Source organism: Lissotriton vulgaris, chromosome 4_1 (genome assembly GCF_964263255.1).
Source record: "Lissotriton vulgaris chromosome 4_1, aLisVul1.2, whole genome shotgun sequence".
NCBI classification, from domain to species: domain Eukaryota; kingdom Metazoa; phylum Chordata; class Amphibia; order Caudata; family Salamandridae; genus Lissotriton; species Lissotriton vulgaris.
The window spans coordinates 1,889,121,060-1,889,140,667 of record NC_141691.1 but is presented as its reverse complement, the minus strand read 5'-3'; the positions used below and the strand labels follow the sequence as shown (position 1 = coordinate 1,889,140,667).

The 19,608-nt window shown below is 46.5% G+C and overlaps 1 protein-coding gene across 3 annotated transcripts in view; it reads left to right on the top strand.

The window, feature by feature from the left end:
- ASAP1 (ArfGAP with SH3 domain, ankyrin repeat and PH domain 1) overlaps positions 1 to 19,608 on the top strand; it is a 1,926,573-nt gene that overhangs the window by 1,888,044 nt on the left and 18,921 nt on the right. For all 3 annotated transcript variants that reach the window (XM_086966222.1, XM_086966220.1, XM_086966221.1), the window contains one exon: positions 13,976 to 14,098. In XM_086966222.1, the coding sequence (XP_086822348.1) occupies positions 13,976 to 14,098 (123 nt within the window). The remainder of the gene's footprint in view (positions 1 to 13,975; positions 14,099 to 19,608) is intronic.

Here is a 19,608-nt window from a genome sequence, read left to right as displayed (position 1 = left end):
CCTTCAAGGATATCTCAACACAGTGGTTGTTGTAAGGTCTGATCTTCGCACGTTCCTAAACATAACATACATGCAGCTGCGGCCAAGTTCTGGCTTTAGGCACGTTTTATATTGCTTTGCACAAGAGCATACAAACACACTTGATGGTGCTTCGCATGCAGAGAGCTGGTGGCAGATGATGTGATCCCTTACCACTAGGATCTTGAGGTATGGGGCCGCCCTGCTAAAACCCAAAGAGACCTTCTTAGATATAATATAATATACTAGTTAGGGAGGGTGAGAATTAGGTGTTATTAAACCCTATTCGTTTTAGCATAATACCATGCTTTCACCTTTTGTGTTCTATGGACTAGTGACTATGCTGATTACTTTGTTTCTTATAATATGTTTGCTTGTACTAGCTAAGATACTGCGTTTGAGAACACTGCATTAGTGAATAAATATTTCAAATATGCATGTGTCCTCTTTTACTCCTTGTTCTGGATTGGAATGATTGTATAATGAAAGAGTGTTCATGTGTTCCACGTTACCTGAGGTGTACTAAGTCCATGTTCTGGTTTGTCTAAGTATTGGGAGTTTGTGATAACCAATGAGACACTGTAGCTAGTCTGGTAGGGGATTTTGAGTACTAAGGTGAGTGTTGGCACACCCTAATTCACAGAGGTTTCAAGTCTCTATGCACAGTTCTGTATGAGAATGGAATCCCTGCGACATGGCGCCCGATCGTTGATGGTCTTATTGCATGATACTTGAGTAGTACATCATTCAGTCCTTAACCCCTTCACTATTGTTTCCGGTTAACGGTAGTGTTGGACAAACCTGCCTATATTTACATAGGTCTTTTCAAGCTTGAATCTTTCTAAACGGTTTCCTTGAATTACTACCCAGTTGTGTTACAAAGTTTACTTTGTACCTCTTTCTTTCTGTGTCACTATGGCCGCGGGGAACATTGTGCAACATAGCAGCATTGCGGTGCGCAATATTTTGCAGAATTATAATGTTCCCGTGGATGGCATGGCAGTGATAATGGTGGTGAGTGCAGAGGTGGCTTACCCGTATGAGATTTTCTACTCTTGGGTGACCTTCCCGGCTGTCAACGCAGATACTAATGTGTTCGACACGTACACTCCCATGGCTGTGCCACAGGAATATACCACGTATAGGGCACAGGAGATTCCTATTGATACTTGGCAGCATCGAGTTTGGTTTGATGGCGCCCTACCCCATACTTTAGCAGCTTCGAGGTTAGGTCCTTTGTCCATTCCGGGCGCAAATTGGCCTGTTTTGGCTGGATTTACACCTCATCCTCAACACGGAGCATGTAACGTAGTTGAGTTAAGACGACTACATGTAGTCGCAATTAGCGTTATTCGGTCGTTGGTGCAATACATTACCCGTAATCTCCCGGGCGGGGCCCCGGGTGGTGCGGCGCTTCCTGCCGGACAGGGCGGAATGAAACTCAGTCCTGTTATGGTCAACGCTGTGATGGGCAAGCGCCCCCAAGAAAAGGATGATTTTCCTTTCTGACTTGCCAAGAAGTTTGACCAGCTGGAAGCAGTATTTCCTAACACGTCTCCTGGTGAAAAACACAGGATTCTGACAATTAGCTTACCGAAAGACTTGACCCCTGAAATCGGTGACTGTGAGACCTGGGGTAAGACATTTGCGGTGGTCTACACGAGGTGTTACGTCACCCCGTCTATGACTGTCCTGCCGACGGTCCTTAAACGTGTTCAGGATGAGCACGGACCAGAGGCTGCGGTTGAATTGGGTATGCGTCTCTGTGGCACCTTTATTGTGGTTTCCGATCTCATACTTGCTAATGTCAAGGGGGATGCCGTGAACTTTCAGGTTGCCAATGCTTTTCAGGCGTTTCCCGATGCTGAAAAACCCCGGCAGTTGGTGAGGATTATTGTGGCGGCTTATAAAACCGTGGGCCGCAATAGTAGGGGTCTCAAGCCTTTTTCTACTAAAGAGAAAAAACAACCCCAAGGGCAGAAGTCGGAAAATGACGACCAGCCCAAGACAAAGAAACAGAATTGGTGTAAAAAACAAAAACAGGGAAAGCAACAACAACAACAACAGAAACAGGAGTCTCGTCCTGCGTCTCCATTGCCTGTGCCCACAGAACGTGTTTATGACTTGCACGATCGCGCAATGATAAAATCACCTGATCGTTTTCAGGTTTCTGACCAACGCTCTCCTCGTTCTTTTCCAGAGTCATCGGCCTTTACGACTGGTGGAGGAGGAGGCGGCAGGGGTCGGGGTGGTCAGCAAGGACGTGACCAGCCCCGCCCGAAAGAAGGTAAAGGCAAGCAGGACGATTCTACACCGAAGAGACCCCAGTTTCAGAAAAAGAAAGTCGCTGCTTTAACAGCACACAGATATGCCACAGATAGTGAGAACCCAGCTTCGGAATCTGACATGGGCTCTGACCTTGCTGGACAGAGCAGCGGAGATTACCATAGCGCGAGAGGCCCTGCGTCCACTACTGAAGGTGACAGCGACTGACCGTTATATTGTTGTGGAGACAGCTCACACTAGAGTAGTTCCCCCTGACAGACTCTATGAAATGTTCTTATTCATTGAAGGTGACATTCAACGTACCGTAGAGGGGGTATTTTGGGAGAATCTTACGACTACCTATGACATTTTGTTAGCGGAGGCTGACTGGCCCCCACCTTTTGTGCTCGCGGCTCCAAGAGGGGAGGAGGTAATCCTCCCTAGTTTCGCGCACACTGTGTCGAAGGAGCATGCGCTGAATTTTGCAGAAGAGTGGGCCTGATATATAATGCTCACTAGTTCTAGTGATCACCTTGTATCAGTCCAAACAACCCTTATGGTGATTGGTTGTAAAGTCAAACTTATAGACCAGCTATCCTAATGGTAGCATGGACAAAGCAGTCTTAGGCTAAACTCTTTTGGCATGTGAAGCCAGCTGTTTTACCACATATAACCCCTTGAATACCAAATGAAAGGACACCACACAGGTAGTTATGAAAATAAACAGATATTTATTAACTAACAAACACCTCTGAACTCTTTATGAGATCAGAGGACTAAGCACATTACAAGACTCTTATGAAAAGGAATGGAGCTGTCCAGAGGCTGTAGGATCGCTGGGACCACACTACCCTACCTCTAGGTAAGCAATAGGAGGCCCACGGAGCGCGTGTGCAGAGTGTGAACTCACACGCGAGATGCGTAACAGTGTTTATGGACAGTAAAGTTCAAGTAAAAGGTGAGTACGGACAATCCTGACTATGTAGGACTAAAACGACTGTGGAACTGGACACTAGGAGAGTCAGACTACCCTTGAGCACCGAAATGCTCGTGTTACCTCACCCACAGGATGCGGGTGCATAGGTGCGAAGTCGTGTTGGGTTCCGGCGTTGAAGTCTATGGAGCCTGGAAGAAAAGATGCTGCAGGCGACCAGGAGGAAGATGTCCGGTGTGATCCAAGGGTGGATCAGTGAAGAGGACCTGAAAGCAGAGGGGACAATGTTCAAAGTCACTAGCCAGTGACTGGAGTGGAACCAGATGTCGTCGTCTCAATCAGGTGAAGAGTGGACGCTTGTCTCTGCAGCCACGTGGACCATGTGATGTCTTCGACGACCAGGATGGAGGCACGAGCTGTCCCACGCAGGCTCTCGCTGTCGGCAGTGTCGGATCCGGATTTGGAGTCAACAGGCCTTGGCAAAGGCAACCCACGCGGTGAGTGGAAACGGCGTCTGGAGTGGACCAGGAGGGTCCGGGGTGCTTCTCCTTCGCAGGGAAGCAGGGGCCAGACTGGAGCAACCAGACCAGCAGATTGGATTTCAAGGTTCGTCGTCTAGGAGGTCACTAGCCAGCCGGCAAGTGACCAGACAACGCGTCGAGCAGCAAACAGGCAGAAGGGCCCCCTCGCAGATCCCGTGGATGCTGGAGGGCTGGTCTTCGGTGCAGGAGCTGCTCGGGGTCGGGGCTTCTCAGTCCCCAAAGCACTTGGACGAGGTTACCTCAGAAGTCGTGCTGGACGAGGTTACCTCAGAAGTCGTGCTGGAGCGAAGTGCTGCTTCTTTCAAGATGGCCGGTCCCACGTGTCTCGTCGCACCCACAGATCTCAACTGTGCTTCAGATCTAGGTAGAGGTCGGACAGGTCTGGGAATCCGGGTCTCATCGGGCTCTGAAGTCTGGATCCTCGAGGGAAGACGACAAAGGGAAGCAGCTGGAGGCTGATGGTGTCTGCTTGTGCAGGGTGGTCACTCCTTGCCCACAAGGGAGATTTCTTCAGTCTTCTGTTCAGAAAGTCGAAGTCCAGAGTTTCTTGTAGAGTTTCAGTTCAGGATTAATCTAACGCGGAATGGGACCAGCTCCTACCTTTATCCTGCTAAAGGGGGCTGTACTATGACTAGGTCCCTCCTATGGGTGGGACCAGGAAAGGGGCTGGTTACACCCCCTATCCTTTGTCCGGTCTTGCGCCAGAGCTGGGGCTCTAGAGCCCCAGGAACTGGTTTAGACGGGTGTATGCACAGGGACACCTTGTGTGCCCCAGGCATGTCTCATTCCTTTCAGCCCTGTCCTACCCAGTACACAAAATCCTGTCTGGGGTGGTGCGAGCACCTCCCAAGGCAGGAAACCCTTTGTCCAAGCCTCCCTCGCTGGAAGGACTCCCAACCTCAGGAGGTCAGACTTGTGTCTGTGGTGGCAGCATCCATTTTGTGATGCTGAGGCTCGGGTTAACTTTAACCAGGGTTCACAGTTGGGTAAATGTTGTGTCCCTCTAGAAGGGTGGAATGCTACCCCCGTCGCCAGAATTGGCGAGGGGGAAGTATTCCAATTCGTATGACACCTTACTCGACATGTTTTGATAATGCTATGCCAAAGTTAGCAATAACCGCGAGGATTATAATGCACTAAAGAGTATATGGTATAGCGTTATCATGGAAACAGCTAAAGAACTTAGTTCCGAAAGCTGTAGACAGGCTCAGCTCATGCCAGAGCACTATCTCACATAATTCCAAGCACTCTGCATCCAGGATTGTTAAGGCCTGCCAAAGGAGTGACTTATAGGAGTATATGTGTCCATTTTAGGGTTAGATATAGAGATACTTTATCTAAAGCAAAGGGTGTTTACACCACCTTGCCCCAGCTGATTGATCAGCCAGTTGTGTCAGATTTGGATGGCCAGCCAGGGGTGGCATAATACATGCTGCAGCTCCTGTTAGGCCCTGAGTGCACCTATGCCCTGGGTACCTAAGGTACACTGTACAGGGACTGATAAGGTGACCCAGTATCTAATTAGATATGTACCTAAGGTACATGGAGTCCATTTTACAGAGAGAGCAGGAAGCCTGGGGTCCTGGATAGCAGGATCCCAGGCCAACTAAGTCGAAAACCAGCAAAACACCAGGCAAAAAGTTGGGGGCAACCATAGTCAGATATCCACCTTCCTACAGTTCCTTCTTTTCTCAGCATTCACAGGTCTCCCTGGTGTTGACCCTTTAACTTCCATGACGCACCTCTTGAGAGTTCTTCATTGAAATACTAGCAAGCGCTAAGACACAAGACACCAATCACTAGGAGCACCTGCCGTACTTCGGACAAGGATGTGGTCTAACGGCTACCGACTTTGGAGATGGGAACACAAGTTTCGAGAATCGGGGTCGACTACACATCCTGTGATTCTGGGCAAATCACTTATTCTCCCTTTGCCTCCCAATAACAAGCATTTGCAATGCAATAGGTTTCGTATTTTTGCGAGTTTGAGCTATTAACATAGCAAATGACAATGCCTTATTTGTGTTTTAAAAACGAAAACAAAAATAAAAGGCATTGTAATTTGCAATGTCAACTCAAACTTGCGTAAATGCGAGACCTATTGCATTGCAAATGCTTGTTGCTTTTAGTAAACGTTAAGCGAAAATTAAAGTTTGAGTTTTGCTTGTATTGCTGCTTTGTGCTCCGTGTGTTTCGCTCCTTGTGATATTATTATTCCAAGGTACTTGTATGACCCTTGTTCTACCACCGTTGCCCCATTCGCCATCCATTTGTACTTTAGCTTTTGTGGGTCTACTAAACGGGCCACTTTTGTTTTTTCTTTGTTTAATTCCAGCCCTTCCTGTTTCAAATATGCTGCTAGTTTATTTATTGCTCTTTGTTTGCCGATTGGTGTTTTACTCAGCAATACTATATCATCTGCATATTGTAAACAAGGAATTGGGTTGTTAGCCAATGAAAGTGGGTGAACTTCAGCCGACTCCAGCACACTAGTGAGGTCGGAAAGGAAGAAATTAAAAAGGGTAGGAGCTAAAACGCAACCTTGTTTTAGACCTTGGTGCGTTGGTATACTCGTTGTTGTACAGCCTCCATTTCCCAGTTTCACTCTTGCCCAAGTGTTCTTATATAGTGCTTTTATTGCCTTTAAAAGTTGATTTGGCATGCCCCAGTTCTTTAGTTTTCCCCACAAGCGCTCTCTATTGACACGGTCAAAAGCAGACTTAATATCGACAAAGCAGGCGTACAGCCGAGCTCCCGTGGCTACCACTATGTCCATTAAAAGAGACAAGAAAGGTCAGGTTTGTTATTGTTCCCATTCTTCGCATGAAACCTGTTTGAAACTGGGGAATTATATTTGTATCTCCTATCCAGTCTTGTAGGTTTGATAGAATGAAAGAGGCGTAGAGCTTAGCCTCCACATCTTTTACTGATATCAGCCTATAGGTTGTGGGGTTGCGATGGTCTCCATGCTTAAATATTGGGTAAATAATATTGCCATTCCAGGAGGCGGGGACCTCAGCTTGTTTATAAATGTGGTTAAAAAGAGGCGTTAAGGTCTCTGCCCAAAAGGCCGGATCATGTTTGAAGATCCCGTTGGGCAGCCCATTCGGGCCTGCTGCGCCTTCTGACTTCAATCTTGATATTATGTTGCTCAATTCGTATCTGGTGGTTAAGTCGACCGATTCGGTGTGCTCTTTTAGATCCTCATCAGACTCTAAGCCTTTGATTTCCTTATACTTTGTTCCGTTTATTTTCTCCTCGATTGCATTTGTTGCCCGTAAGCCGTTTACGAGGCCTGGGGCTGCATCACAACATAAGGTTTGCACATGCAGAGACCAAGATTCAGCACCGACCCCTGCTTCCTGATGGAGTTTTATCCCTTTGTTAAATCGTTAATAATTCCCAAAAAATCCCGACTATTAGGTTGTTTTCCTGCACTTAGAAGTTTATTCCAGAGCATTTCCTTGTAGGAGGACTTCGCAACCCTCAGTGACTTCCCGTAAATGCTCCTAGCTTCCTTCAGATTACCTTTATTTACCGTTAACCCCCGTTTTTTTTGGCAGGCAAGTGTTCGAACCTCTTTAGCGACCTTTCTTTTTTTTTAATCTTATTTCCGTATTGAACCAAGGCTCCTTCTTGAGATTTAAATTACCCTGGTTCCCCGGCGTTGCTGGAAACTTTTGATGTAGGTCCAGAATCATTTGCTCCCAGTTGCTTACCAGTTCTTCATCTTTTTGGGGCCCTGGGTAGGACATTTGTGCTTTTACGGTGGCCTGAATGTTTTCCAACCCTTCTCTGCGCCATTTTAATTTTTTTAGGTTGAACTTTGAGGCGTAGTGTAAAAGAGAGGTCATTTTCGGTGCCAAGGTGGGCGCGGTATTCAATCTTGTTATTTGGGGGAAGTGATCACTTTCTACACATTGATAGATATAAAATAAATCAATGCCAGGAATTAGTTCATCACTTACAATGGTGTAGTCAATTGTTGAATGGACCCTGCCGTTCAAGTACGTTATGCCTGCCGGCCAGTCCCCCTTTGTGTTACCGTTCGGAATCGACAGTCCTTGTTCTCTTATGCTGGTTGCTAACTTGTGTCCACCACTGGTCGATGACGTCTTTGCTTTTGCCCGGTTTTTACCAATAAGATCGTGATTGAAGTCCCCGGAGATATACAGTGAGCATCGCAAGTAGGTTCTTTGCATCACTTATATCAATGATATTAGGCTTGCATATTTTTCTTTTTGCAACTTCGTATCGGGATGGATATAAACATTGATTATTAAGAGTTGCCACTGTTGAGACCCAGGTGGTGGCGTTTCGGTGATTCTGATCACTTGAGCCCAATTGAAACCCACGTCCAGAACTTCCGATTCCCAGTTGTATTTTTGGGCTACGTAGATTGATAAACCGCCCCTGGGGGGCCCAAAATTTGAGAATCTTTCTGCAAATATATGGTGGTCTTTAAATCCTGGTATTGCTGTGGGGCTTAGTTTCCATGACTCCTGAATCAGGATTACATCTTGCTGATGGAAGAAGGCTTGTGTATCGTGGTCAAGCTCCATTTCTTGGAAGCCATGCAGATTCCATGAGCAAAATAAGAGGAATATATGTTCCCATTCCGCAAACAAAAATCCCGCATACCATCACTCCGCATTTTTTAGTACGCAAATACCATTACTCCGCAAGCCATAATTCCTCAAATTTTTACAGCGCATATGACTTTACTAAGCATGCAATTGCAACGCAAATGCATGTGTGGTGAAGTCATATACTTTGTAAAAGTACTTTATTTTTAAAAATATATATATCAATATTTATATATATATATATATATATATACACACACACATATATATATTTTTTATTAAAATGAAACATTATTTCTTTAAAATTACATTATATTTAGAACTATATTAAAATTACACACATATATATATATTATTTAATATATATTTATTAATTAATAATTACCCTATACACCCTATAAACTAATCCCACCCTAGTCCCTTTAAATACCCCAGCACCCTTAAACACTAACCCATCCTGACCCTAAAGATACCCCTGTACCCCAAAACCCAAACCTACCCCTGAACCCTAAAAATACCCCTGTAGCCCAATACCCAAAATAACCCCTGAACCCTAAAATACCCCTGTACCCCAAAACCCAAACATACCCCTGAACCCTGAACCCTAAAAATACCCCTGTACCCCAAAACCCAAAAAACCCCTGTACCCTAAAAATACCCCTGTACCCCAAAACCCAAACATACCCCTGGACCCTAAAAATACCCCTGTACCCCAAAACCCAAACATACCCCTGAACCCTAAAAATACCCATGTACCCCAAAACCCAAAACAACCCCTGGACCCTAAAAATACCCCTGTACCCCAAAACCCAAAACAACCCCTGAACCCTAAAAATACCCCTGTACCCCAAAACCCAAAACAACCCCTGAACCCTAAAAAACCCTGTACCCCAAAACCCAAAACAACCCCTGAACCCTAAAAATACCCCTGTACCCCAAAACCACCCTGAACCCTAAAAATACCCCTGTACCCCAAAACCCAAAACAACCCCTGAACCCTAAAAATACCCCTGTACCCCAAAACCCAAAACAACCCCTGAACCCTAAAAATACCCCTGTACCCCAAAACCCAAACCTACCCCTGAACCCTAAAAATACCCCTGTACCCCTTAACCCGTAAATACCCCTGCACCCCATAACCCAAACCCACCCTTAAAATACCCCTGAACCCCAAAAACATATACTCCAAAACCCCAAACTAAAACCATATATTTACCTTACAACTTACCTTAAAACATATACTTTTACCAATCATGCTTTTACAACGATTTTCGTTGTAAAAGCATGCGTGATAAAAGCATATAATATATAATGGCATGCGTTGTAAAATAATGCGGAGTAACGGTACCTGCGTTAGCATGGTATGAGGAGTAAAGGTATGCGGAGTAAAAAATGCGGAGTGATGGTATTTTACCAAATAAGAGACTTGGTGGACTGTTTAAGTTCTGCAAATCCGTGTATGTTGCCGTAGAAAAAATTTGCTCAGGGTTAGGTAGGTTTATTACTCAGGACCGTAGGTACCCAAGACCAATCCATTCTATCCAGGCCATGCTGCCCGGTTGTTTGCGTGTTTTCTGTCGATGGTACCCTATTCCTTGTACTTGATGCTACAGGCGAGGTAGCACGGGCGCCTTGCAAACAGGTGAAGAGAGATCCTCTGTTCCCCTTTGTTTGGTTACGAGAGCTGTTTTGTAAGGGATAGGGGTATCTCGGACGTTTATGTCGAATGATGGAAAATGCCCCATGTTTCAAACTGGTGTTTTGTGGAATATATCTTATCTACAATGGCCTTTGAGGCCCAAGTTGTAACAGTATCCTCGGTGTCCGCATTGTGACCATTTTGTTCAAATTCAACAGCTAAAAGGTCATGGGAGGTTATCTCTCTTAATGATGATATTGCGTTAAACAATTTTAGCAGGTTACCTCGATGGAGACAATTTTCACTCTAGTCTCAGCAGAGAAACAGGATACTACCTGATAATAAGGGGACTTGCGATTAGAATAGTACTACATCGCGGGAAAAATTAATGTTAGTAAGGGGCACCTTTTCTAGAGTGAAAATTGTCTCCATTACCACGAGAACCACGATATTCATAGTGGTAAGTGGTTTTTCTAAATCATCAATGACCCAGTGGGAGCTTTTTCCTACAGCACGTGCTATTTTGTAACAACTGTTCTATCTTGTTTCCCAACAGTGCCCGGCTGGGTACACTGTTAGTCAAATTTAATTAATTCATCACGCATGGGTTGCGTTGAGTTGAGACACCACGAGGTAACAATTCCCCCTTTTTGGTCCACACATAATTAATTATTACAGCAACTACACATATTAATATCACTTTCACCTTTCCCCTAGATGTCCCGCACTGTTTAGTCCTGACGAGACCTCCATCAAGCAGGTCGAAACGCCGTCGACGCCATAGGGAAAGAACCCTTTAAGCACAGTGATCTATGATTGCAGATAGTCACTGATAGCAATTATTATATTATAACGCTTGGTCATTCCCTTTGTAAATATCCATAACGCAAAACTGTACAGATCACCTATTATTTGTGTTTGTTCTGTTTTTGTTCACGAAATCACTTGGGACACACTGCACTTCCTTGTACATACAACTTTTTGCATTTGTGTTGCGGTTGTAAATATGGATACTTTCATGATTTGAAATATAAGACGTCTTTCTTATAAAATTTGCATACGTGTGCTTCTTTCCTTGCCAGACCCCTATCTGTTACAAGTTAATATTGCTTATTTAAGCTGGTTAATATCATATATTGTACAATTTGTTATGCCACAGGAACCATTCTTCTTTGGATAAACTAAGTTAATGAGGTCAATCTGAACCTCCATTGTATTCGATTGGTAGTTCAACACCCTTATTGCTTGGTCTAAGGAGCTTAGCAAGGACTGAGTCCATGATGTGGATGGCTGATCTCCTTGAAATTTGCTTGAATCCTTCAGCTCCGAGTCCAACGTGCGACCCGATGAGATTGTAATCGGCGCAGAATGATTAGGATGAAGATGGTTTATAGGCATGAAAATGCTGTCATTCATTGTGAGGTTTTGTTAGTCTCTTTTTGCCGCTGGGCAAAGCGGGGCGGAAACTACCATGCCAGGACTCCGGTAGTGGGTATTGGGACCAGGTTCTGTTTGTGGGGCTCTGCCTTGGGAATCTATATACTTGGATATTCTCTCCGTAAGTTCCAGGAGCGGTTTTAGCCATGGATCCCCTTCATGAGAAGATGCTGTGGATGAATTGCTGTGTATTGCAATTCCCTCCCTGGGGCCCTTGGAGCCCTTGGGTGCCTTTTGTTTCAACTGATTCGGCGGCTATTACACGGGTTTAGACAGTTATCCTTTACAAAGGGATCATCCGCGGTATCCGTTGAAGCTCCCTCTTCCGTATAATCTTTTGCGACTAAGGGGGAGTTGGAGTGGGGCACTTGGGCGGTAACTACCGCTGATTTTTCTTGAAGTAAAGGACCCGGAGGCTGCGGGAAGGGTTGTGACCCTTGTTGATCGCTGATCGTGTTCAACGGGCTTTTAGCCGGTGGGGAAGGTGCGTTAATTGGGACAATGGGGCTTGGCAATTTGCAAGCCTCAGCTGTTAGTGCGCAAATCGCGGCAATTGGATCCTTTAAATAAAAGAATTTTAAAAGACCAGATTTTCGTTTGGGGTTCAATGTTGTTTCTGGGGTTGGTGCTGAAACCAGCCTCTCCCTTGGACTCCCTTGGACTTGAATCCCTGTCAATTTGTCTTCCGCGTTTGGCTTCCTCGATTTTTTTTTAGTCTTTTTGCTTTCCGCAGGTTGTCGCATTTTCCCAGATCTCATTTCCACACTTACTGATGGCCTGTGTTCGAGGGCAAGCTTTTACATTTTTTGTAGTTCTTGTTGCATTTGTTACTCTTTACAGGAAGGTTAGCAGGCTTGGCTTAAAAGCATGGACGGAAGCAGAGGGAATGCAGATCCTGGTTCCTCCGGTTTTTACACAACACTTCTGCTGCCAGTACTTCCACCTCTACTGCCTGTGGTACCGCACATTATGCGGCTTCTACCCACAGTGCACACTCCTAGTTTCTCCTGCCTTGTGATGGATGGCAGATAGCATAAACTAGCGCTTGGCGGTCTCTGTAGCAATGATGGGTGGGCAGGCACTTGCCTAAGATCACAGCCCGAAATTAACTGGCACCGAGGGTTGGTGGTGACTGCAGCAACAATGGCAGAACAGGTACGTAGCCAGAGGCACAACCAGCAATACACGCAATCCGTGCAATGTTTGCGCGGCCCCCGATAACCCCCCGGTGACCAGTAACCAGTGACTAAGTAACTCCGGTTTCCGCGAAGCACCCCACCACTGACGCTGATGCAGGCTCCGGCTGGGGCTCCTGTCCACCTTACCGCTTCTCCTGCGAGCCGTCGATCCTCGGCTCAGCGGTGCTCGTCAGGACGCGATCTCGCCTGGGTGGACTTAGATGCCGTGGCTGCTGCTGGCGTGCGCCGACCGCCTCTCGCTCCACTGCCTGCGGTCTTGTGGACCGGTGCTCCAGTCAGCCCCCCTGAATCGGCCCCCCCTACGCGGCCTCCGAACTGCCGGGGCTGACAACGAGGGAGCAGCAGGGTTTTTTTTCTGAGCCGGAACACTTCGGGAGCCCTGGAAACTCTGGAAGCCTCGGCAGCTCCTCCTCAGCAGCAGCAGCACAACGTTTGGCGTCTGACGCCACGAACGGCTTCAATCAGCAATCAGCTGGTCTCAGACAGGTCTCAATTGCCAACCCATCTGGAATGGGCAATAACACAGTCCACTTATGGTATGCACCAGAAGAAGGTGGATCAAAACAGTGGAACCTAAAAGCAAGGAAAGTATTTCAAAGACTTCACTACAAGTCCTCTGAGAAGTGTTTCTACCAAAAGGGTTCAAGTCTGTTTCTGGCTGCCACATTAGTCACAACATAAGAACTAGCCCTTAAATCTCCAAATGCAGTCTTCTGTGTCAGCAATAACACCTCCTACCAAAACAAAAGAATGACAACTGTCATCCCCCTCACGGCCATCCCAGTGTGCTATTTTGGTAAATGGACAAATCTCAATTCTAGCAGAACATTTAGCGTGCAACAACATCCCATTACTTTGAAGTTCAGGTCCAGCCACCTGGTATTTCACTAAAAATTAACTCATGACATTTGACTGTAAGAAGTAGTCCATGTTTCGTTACAGAAATAAATTGTGGAAGTGATGGTACCTTCTCCCACACTCATTCTCAGTTGCTTTGGAATCTTCCCTCAAGTTGGGATTGGGGTAGAGCTACGATGCTAACAAAAGAAAAAAATGCCTTTGGGATGACTCAGTTTGTTACTCTTGACTCATAGTCTTTTTCCCATTATCAATGCTTGTACTGGCTCCAAGACATTTGTTAAGAGGTATAGAAGCAGTTTTCAGTTTTTCCATTCTATGAGACTATACACAAATTGATATGAAAAAGTTTGACGGAGAGTAACGGAACATGATCCATGTTTTTGTAGACATTTCTGCATATAGGAATCTCTTGTCTATGTTTAGATCAATTGTGACTGCTAAATTCAGTTTTCATGTTTTTGTCATTCAAAGTAACATTGTTGCATTTGATTTAGGGTAAAAACAAAACAAAGCGAGTGAAGACAATTTATGACTGCCAAGCGGATAATGATGATGAGCTTACATTTGCCGAGGGTGAAGTAATTATTGTGACAGGTGAAGAGGATCAAGAGTGGTGGGTATGTAGCAACAACTATACCAATTTCTGATATGTCTGTGATATAACATCCAGCTTAAATTAGCATATGTAAACTGGTTTATTAAATCAGTTAAAGTAATTTTATGACAGGCAGTCTACTTTTGTAAGTAATGGTACATTAAGATCTCCTTGAATATTCTCTATGATGCAAAATACCTCAATTGCCTTGTATGCTAGAGCCTTGCAAAATTTCCTCTAGTTCAAACGTAAAAGCTAATTACCGTTAATCATTTTCTTTGAGCCGATGTGTGCCCATCTCTGACACTGACTTGGAAGCCTCTGGGCTTATTGTAGTGTTAAGCAAGGACTTAACATGCAGTTTCCTGGCTGGCACTTAAAGCAACAGCATGGTGCATTACCTGGTGCTCTGGCCCTTCCACCTGTACCTCTGGACTGGAGGGAGAGGATCTGAGTATGAAGCCTCAACCGCTGCTAGGTTACTCATGCCCAGACCTCCAGCATTTAGCTTCCTAACCAGACCTTCAGCACTTATCTGGTAGGTGGACCAGTGAAAAGACTTTAATGAACACCCCTCAACTGGCTTTGCACTAGTCAAGGTATCCCTGGATACCAGCATTATGAGACCTGACCTTCATTTTCCCAGCCAGCTTAATTGAAGCAGCTATGAGCTACAAGAGGAGAGGTGATAGTAAAAGTGGGCTGAGAATGGATAATGGTGTGTTTACATGACCTGCAAATTATATGAATATTTTTCGAGGAATTGGAAATTAGGTTCTTTTTGGAAACTTGCGTCTGTGTTCTTACTGGGAACTTGTGTGTTTATTTTGTGCAGTTGTATCTGTCGTCATTCGAAGTATTGCAATCTGATAGAGACTACTAGCCGCAGATTCCTTCATGTAGAATTATCCCCAAGTGTGAGACTGGATCCGGAAACTTTTTGCCACAGCATCCCTGCGCGCCAGGGGCGGGGGACATCACGGGACTGCGCCCAGACGTCTTCCCCGCACGTGACGTCAGCGAGTTCACATAGGCCCTACCCTAGCGCGCCTATGTCAGTTTTTTTCCTTTCCCGCGTGCAACACAGATCCCGTCTTGCTGCAGGCCTGTTTGGGGCCCTTTTTTCTTCACCATTGTCTTATGCCATGGTGGAACAGTGGCTGCGAATGCCTTCGGGCTTCAAAATTTGCATGTCGTGTGGGCATCTTATGTCGGCGACGGACCCTCATCTCATTTGTATGTGGTGTTTAGGGGAAGATCACGGCACCACTGATTGTTAGACGCGCCCGCAGTTGAAGCCGAAGTTGAGGCGGGAGCACTGAATGAAACTTCTATCGGCGCGTCTCTCCAGGTAGACCTCCTCCCCTCGATCATCCTCGGCGGACGGCTTCAGATACGGCTGTGGTCGTCGTCCTTCTCCGATATCGCAAGAGCGTCGCTCCCTGGTGGGTAATTGTTGCAGTTTGTCCCGGGGGGGCTGGCGTTTGGCCTTCCGGGGGCATGGACTCTCCGAGGGTGATGCAGCCCCGCGTGTCAGCCTCCTATCGACCGTTTCCCAGTGCTGGGAGGTCTAGAGTCCAGATGGAGACATATGCGGCGGCTTTGCAGGCCTCACTGGCGTCTACTCCTCCTTCCGCTCCTGGGGCGTTGGCAGATCCCTTGACTCGCCTGGGGCACGCCACGGGCAGCTCCGGGACCGGCGCCGACTTGTTCGGATCCAGGCTTGGAGGATGTGGTGCTGTTGGGGTGCGGCCCATCTGGGGTCCCTCCTTCGGCCACGTTACCTCTGCCTCGCCGCAAACTCCCGCGGGAGTCCCTGTGGTGTCACTGGGGCTCGGGTCGCATCCACGAGCCCCGCTCGGCCCTCTGGGCAGGCGAAGGCCTCGTCCAAGGCTAAGCTGACGCCGCCACGGTGCCTGCTTCGGGCATCGCCACAGGGGTCGTGACCTCTTCTCATCCCACTCTGGGTCGAGGTGGAGTGGGGACTCCTCGCCCCCTTCTCGTCCCTCCCCGCGGGTGGCTGCCTCGTCGGAGGGCGAGTCGGAGGTTGATTCGTCCCTGGCGCTGCCGCATGGGTCGCCATACCGTCGCCCCAACATTCTGGGCCGAGGCTGGCGGGGGCTTCATGTCACTCCCCCGGTCCTTCTTGTTCCTCCACGCGTGCGGCTGCCTCTGCAGATGTCGAGTCGGCGCCGTTCTGGCGCCACTCCCTGGCCACTTCAGCTCCGGCTCCACTCTGGTCCCCGGCTCGGTGTGACTTGGAGGAGCCCAATCCAGCGTTTCCTTCGGCGCCGGATAGTGCTGGTGTTCTGCCTCAGGGTGCGGACTCTACGGCCCCACACATAGTACACACCGCGGATTCCTCTTCGGGCGCTCCCTCTTCTCCGGAGGCTGGCTGCATATTGGTAGCCTCATCCCCGGGGACTGGCCCCCGTGTGGTGCCTTTTTCGCCGGCGTCGTCTAAGGGTGACTCCCCGCCTTTTCTGAGGCCGAGGTGCTTATCGGAGGAGTAGCAGGTCCCCCATTCTTCAGTGCCTCCTGGCTTCCAGGTCTGGCCTTTGCCCGAACTGCTTTCCTCTCCGCGGGGCCCTACGGAGGCGGGTGGGGCCTCTGCTCACGAGGTGTCCACGGCTGTGGGAATTCTGTGCATGGGGGACCCATATGCTCATTTCCCGGCGGACCATCTCTAGGATGCTCTCCACCAGGGCTCTGGTGGGAGGGAGATCTAGCTCCCTTTTGAGAGTTCGCTCTTTTCTTCCCTGATGGGGGCTTGGAGGCGTCCACCTCGGGGGATCCGATGCCTCAACACCTTCTGCACCAACACCTTCCGGCACCGCATGACCCAATGTGCCTCTCCCTCCAACCCTTCTGCTGCCAGTCCAGTTTTGCGGACGGCTTTTCCCTCCCTACCACCACTGTTGACTCCGCCGTCCCAGGAGGCCCGCTGGATGGACTCTTGGGGGCGCAACAGGTTTGCCTCGACCAGTGCTGCCCTGCAGGCCCTTAACACCTTGTGCGTATTGGCGAGGGACTCCTCTTGTTTGTGGGACTCGGCTAAGTCTCTAGGATCCGCAGATTCCCAGGAGACTGTTCAGGTGAACTTACGGCATCATGCTTTGGATGGCCGGGAGCTAGCGGCGTTTATTCTCTGCTCCGCTCTGGACATCGGAGGTGCTGGGCCGGGCCATGGCTCCCTCAGTCACCCTCCATCGCCATGCTTGACTTCGGGTGGCGTGTTCCCTGAAAATATTCGGGAGCCGCTCATTGATCTTCCATTAGCCGGGGCATGGAACAACAAGCTGCCGTCAAAATCCACCATCCAGAGGTTCCTGGCGGGGCTCTGTCCTCCTTATTCTCTTCCTCCTCCTTCCCCTCCTCAGTGACTGCTGAGTTCAGCTGGGTTTGGGCCTTTTGGATGCCCTTGCTGTAGATGGTGTTTGCTGGCCGTTTAGTCCTCCTTGCTGGGACTTTGGCATTGTTGTTCTGCTGGACGGCCCTTGTTGCCTGTGTGCGTGTTTTTGCTGGAATTGTTACACAGACTTGGCCCTGATATTAGGCCTTCTCCAGTATTAGGGGTGTCTTTCATAGATTCACATGCTTGAATATTCCCCGTCGTCGAAGTGGGAGTCCCACGGTACATAAAATAGTAGTAAAAAAAAAAATATATATATATATATATATATATATATATATATAATATATATATATATATATATATATATATATATATATATATATATATATATATATATATATATATATATATATATATATATATATATATATATATTCGCGCTCCAACCCCTGCAGGTTCCCAACTATTTGAAGCATATGCTCAGAAAAAATTGGCATATATTAAAGACCGACAGTTGCATAAAAGGTGATATTCCAGCTTTTCCTTTGGTAACTTTTAAGAAATCTAGATCTTTAAAAGACATGTTGGTGCAAAGTCACCTGAGGAAAGTGGAAAGGAAACCCAACACGCTTGCAGATCCGAAGGGCTTTCATCCATGTTATAATTGTAAGGCTTGTGCACACAGTAAAAGGGTAAAAAGCTATGAGATACCGGAAACAGGGATAACAAAAACAATCAACAAATATCTTACCTGTAGTACCCCGTATGCAGTGTACTGTCTCAAGTGTCCGTGTGGACTATCATATATCGGGAGTACGATCAAGCCTTTAAAGCTTAGAATCTTGGAACATTTAAGGGCGATCGACAAAAACGACCAGTCATACCCTGTCACCCGACATTTCCAAGAAAATCATTCCAGCGACAGACATCAACTGCAATATTTTGGTCTGGACCACATACCCAATAGCCCCAGAGGGGGAGATAGGCTCCACAGGTTAAGAAGACTTGAGTCTTGGTACATAATAGACTTAATGACCAAATATCCTAAGGGACTAAATGCGGGAGAAGAATTGGCATCTCATATTGGATTCTAAATGATACCCAAACCTGCTCAGAGAACAGGATAAAAAACTGAGCGATAAACAATTGAGCCAAAAAAATTAGCTTTATTAGTGTGTGACATTAACATGGAAATAATGACATCAATGGCTGTGTGAAGTTTTGATTTTGCAAAAAACATTTTGAAATCTAAATATGTATCCAATATTTTAATAGACAAAAATATTTTGTAATCTTGTAATTTCGTAATTCCTCATTTTTTGGAATTATGGAATATACCGAGAAATTATTGCACAAAGTGTGAGTGACCCTTCCCTAATGAAGTTTTTGAACTGATGAAACATGAAAGTGAGAAAAAATAAGTTGAAAAGGAGGTTTGTGAAAACATTTTTTTGTCAAGGGAGGCTTGCCGATCCACGGCTTAATTAGTTGCAGCGTCATGTGGTATGTTAAAGTAATTTGACCATGCCGATACACGGCCAAATGAAACAACTCGATCCGGGTAGGGATTACCAAGATGGCTCTGCCGGTAGTAGGCACGGATATAACATATCAGGAGTGCAGCTTGAAATATTTTTACGAACAACATATGCCGAATTAGTTAACTGTGGCAGAGTTAATTTCTTGGGAAAATAGGTAACCCAGAGACTGTTTTGCCGTGCAGCCGTTATACGGCGTGAAGGCATGATCTTACGATTATGCACCATAAAGGTATGATACGAATCCAAAATGTGCATGTAAAAAACTTTTGTGCTCATGAAATGATAAAAGCAAATTGTAGCGTAACGAAATGCATGACAGATGTGTAACGATGTATATATCTTTTTACTGAAACATAACGTGATGCACAATGTGTAGAGCACCCAATATGGCGATTGATCAAAGTCCCTTGTTTGTTTTCACCACAAACGTACGCAGTGATTGTTGTTAAAACATGGCGTCTCCCCACAATGTTTATAACATTGAGGAAGGCGGAGCGTCGAAACGCGTCTGTTGCAAATATAATAAAAAACATCTGAGAATTACCCCCGGAGTGCGTGGTTTCTAGTATGAGCAAAGTGGAAACCTTGAGCGGAATATATATATATATATATATATATATATATATATATATATAT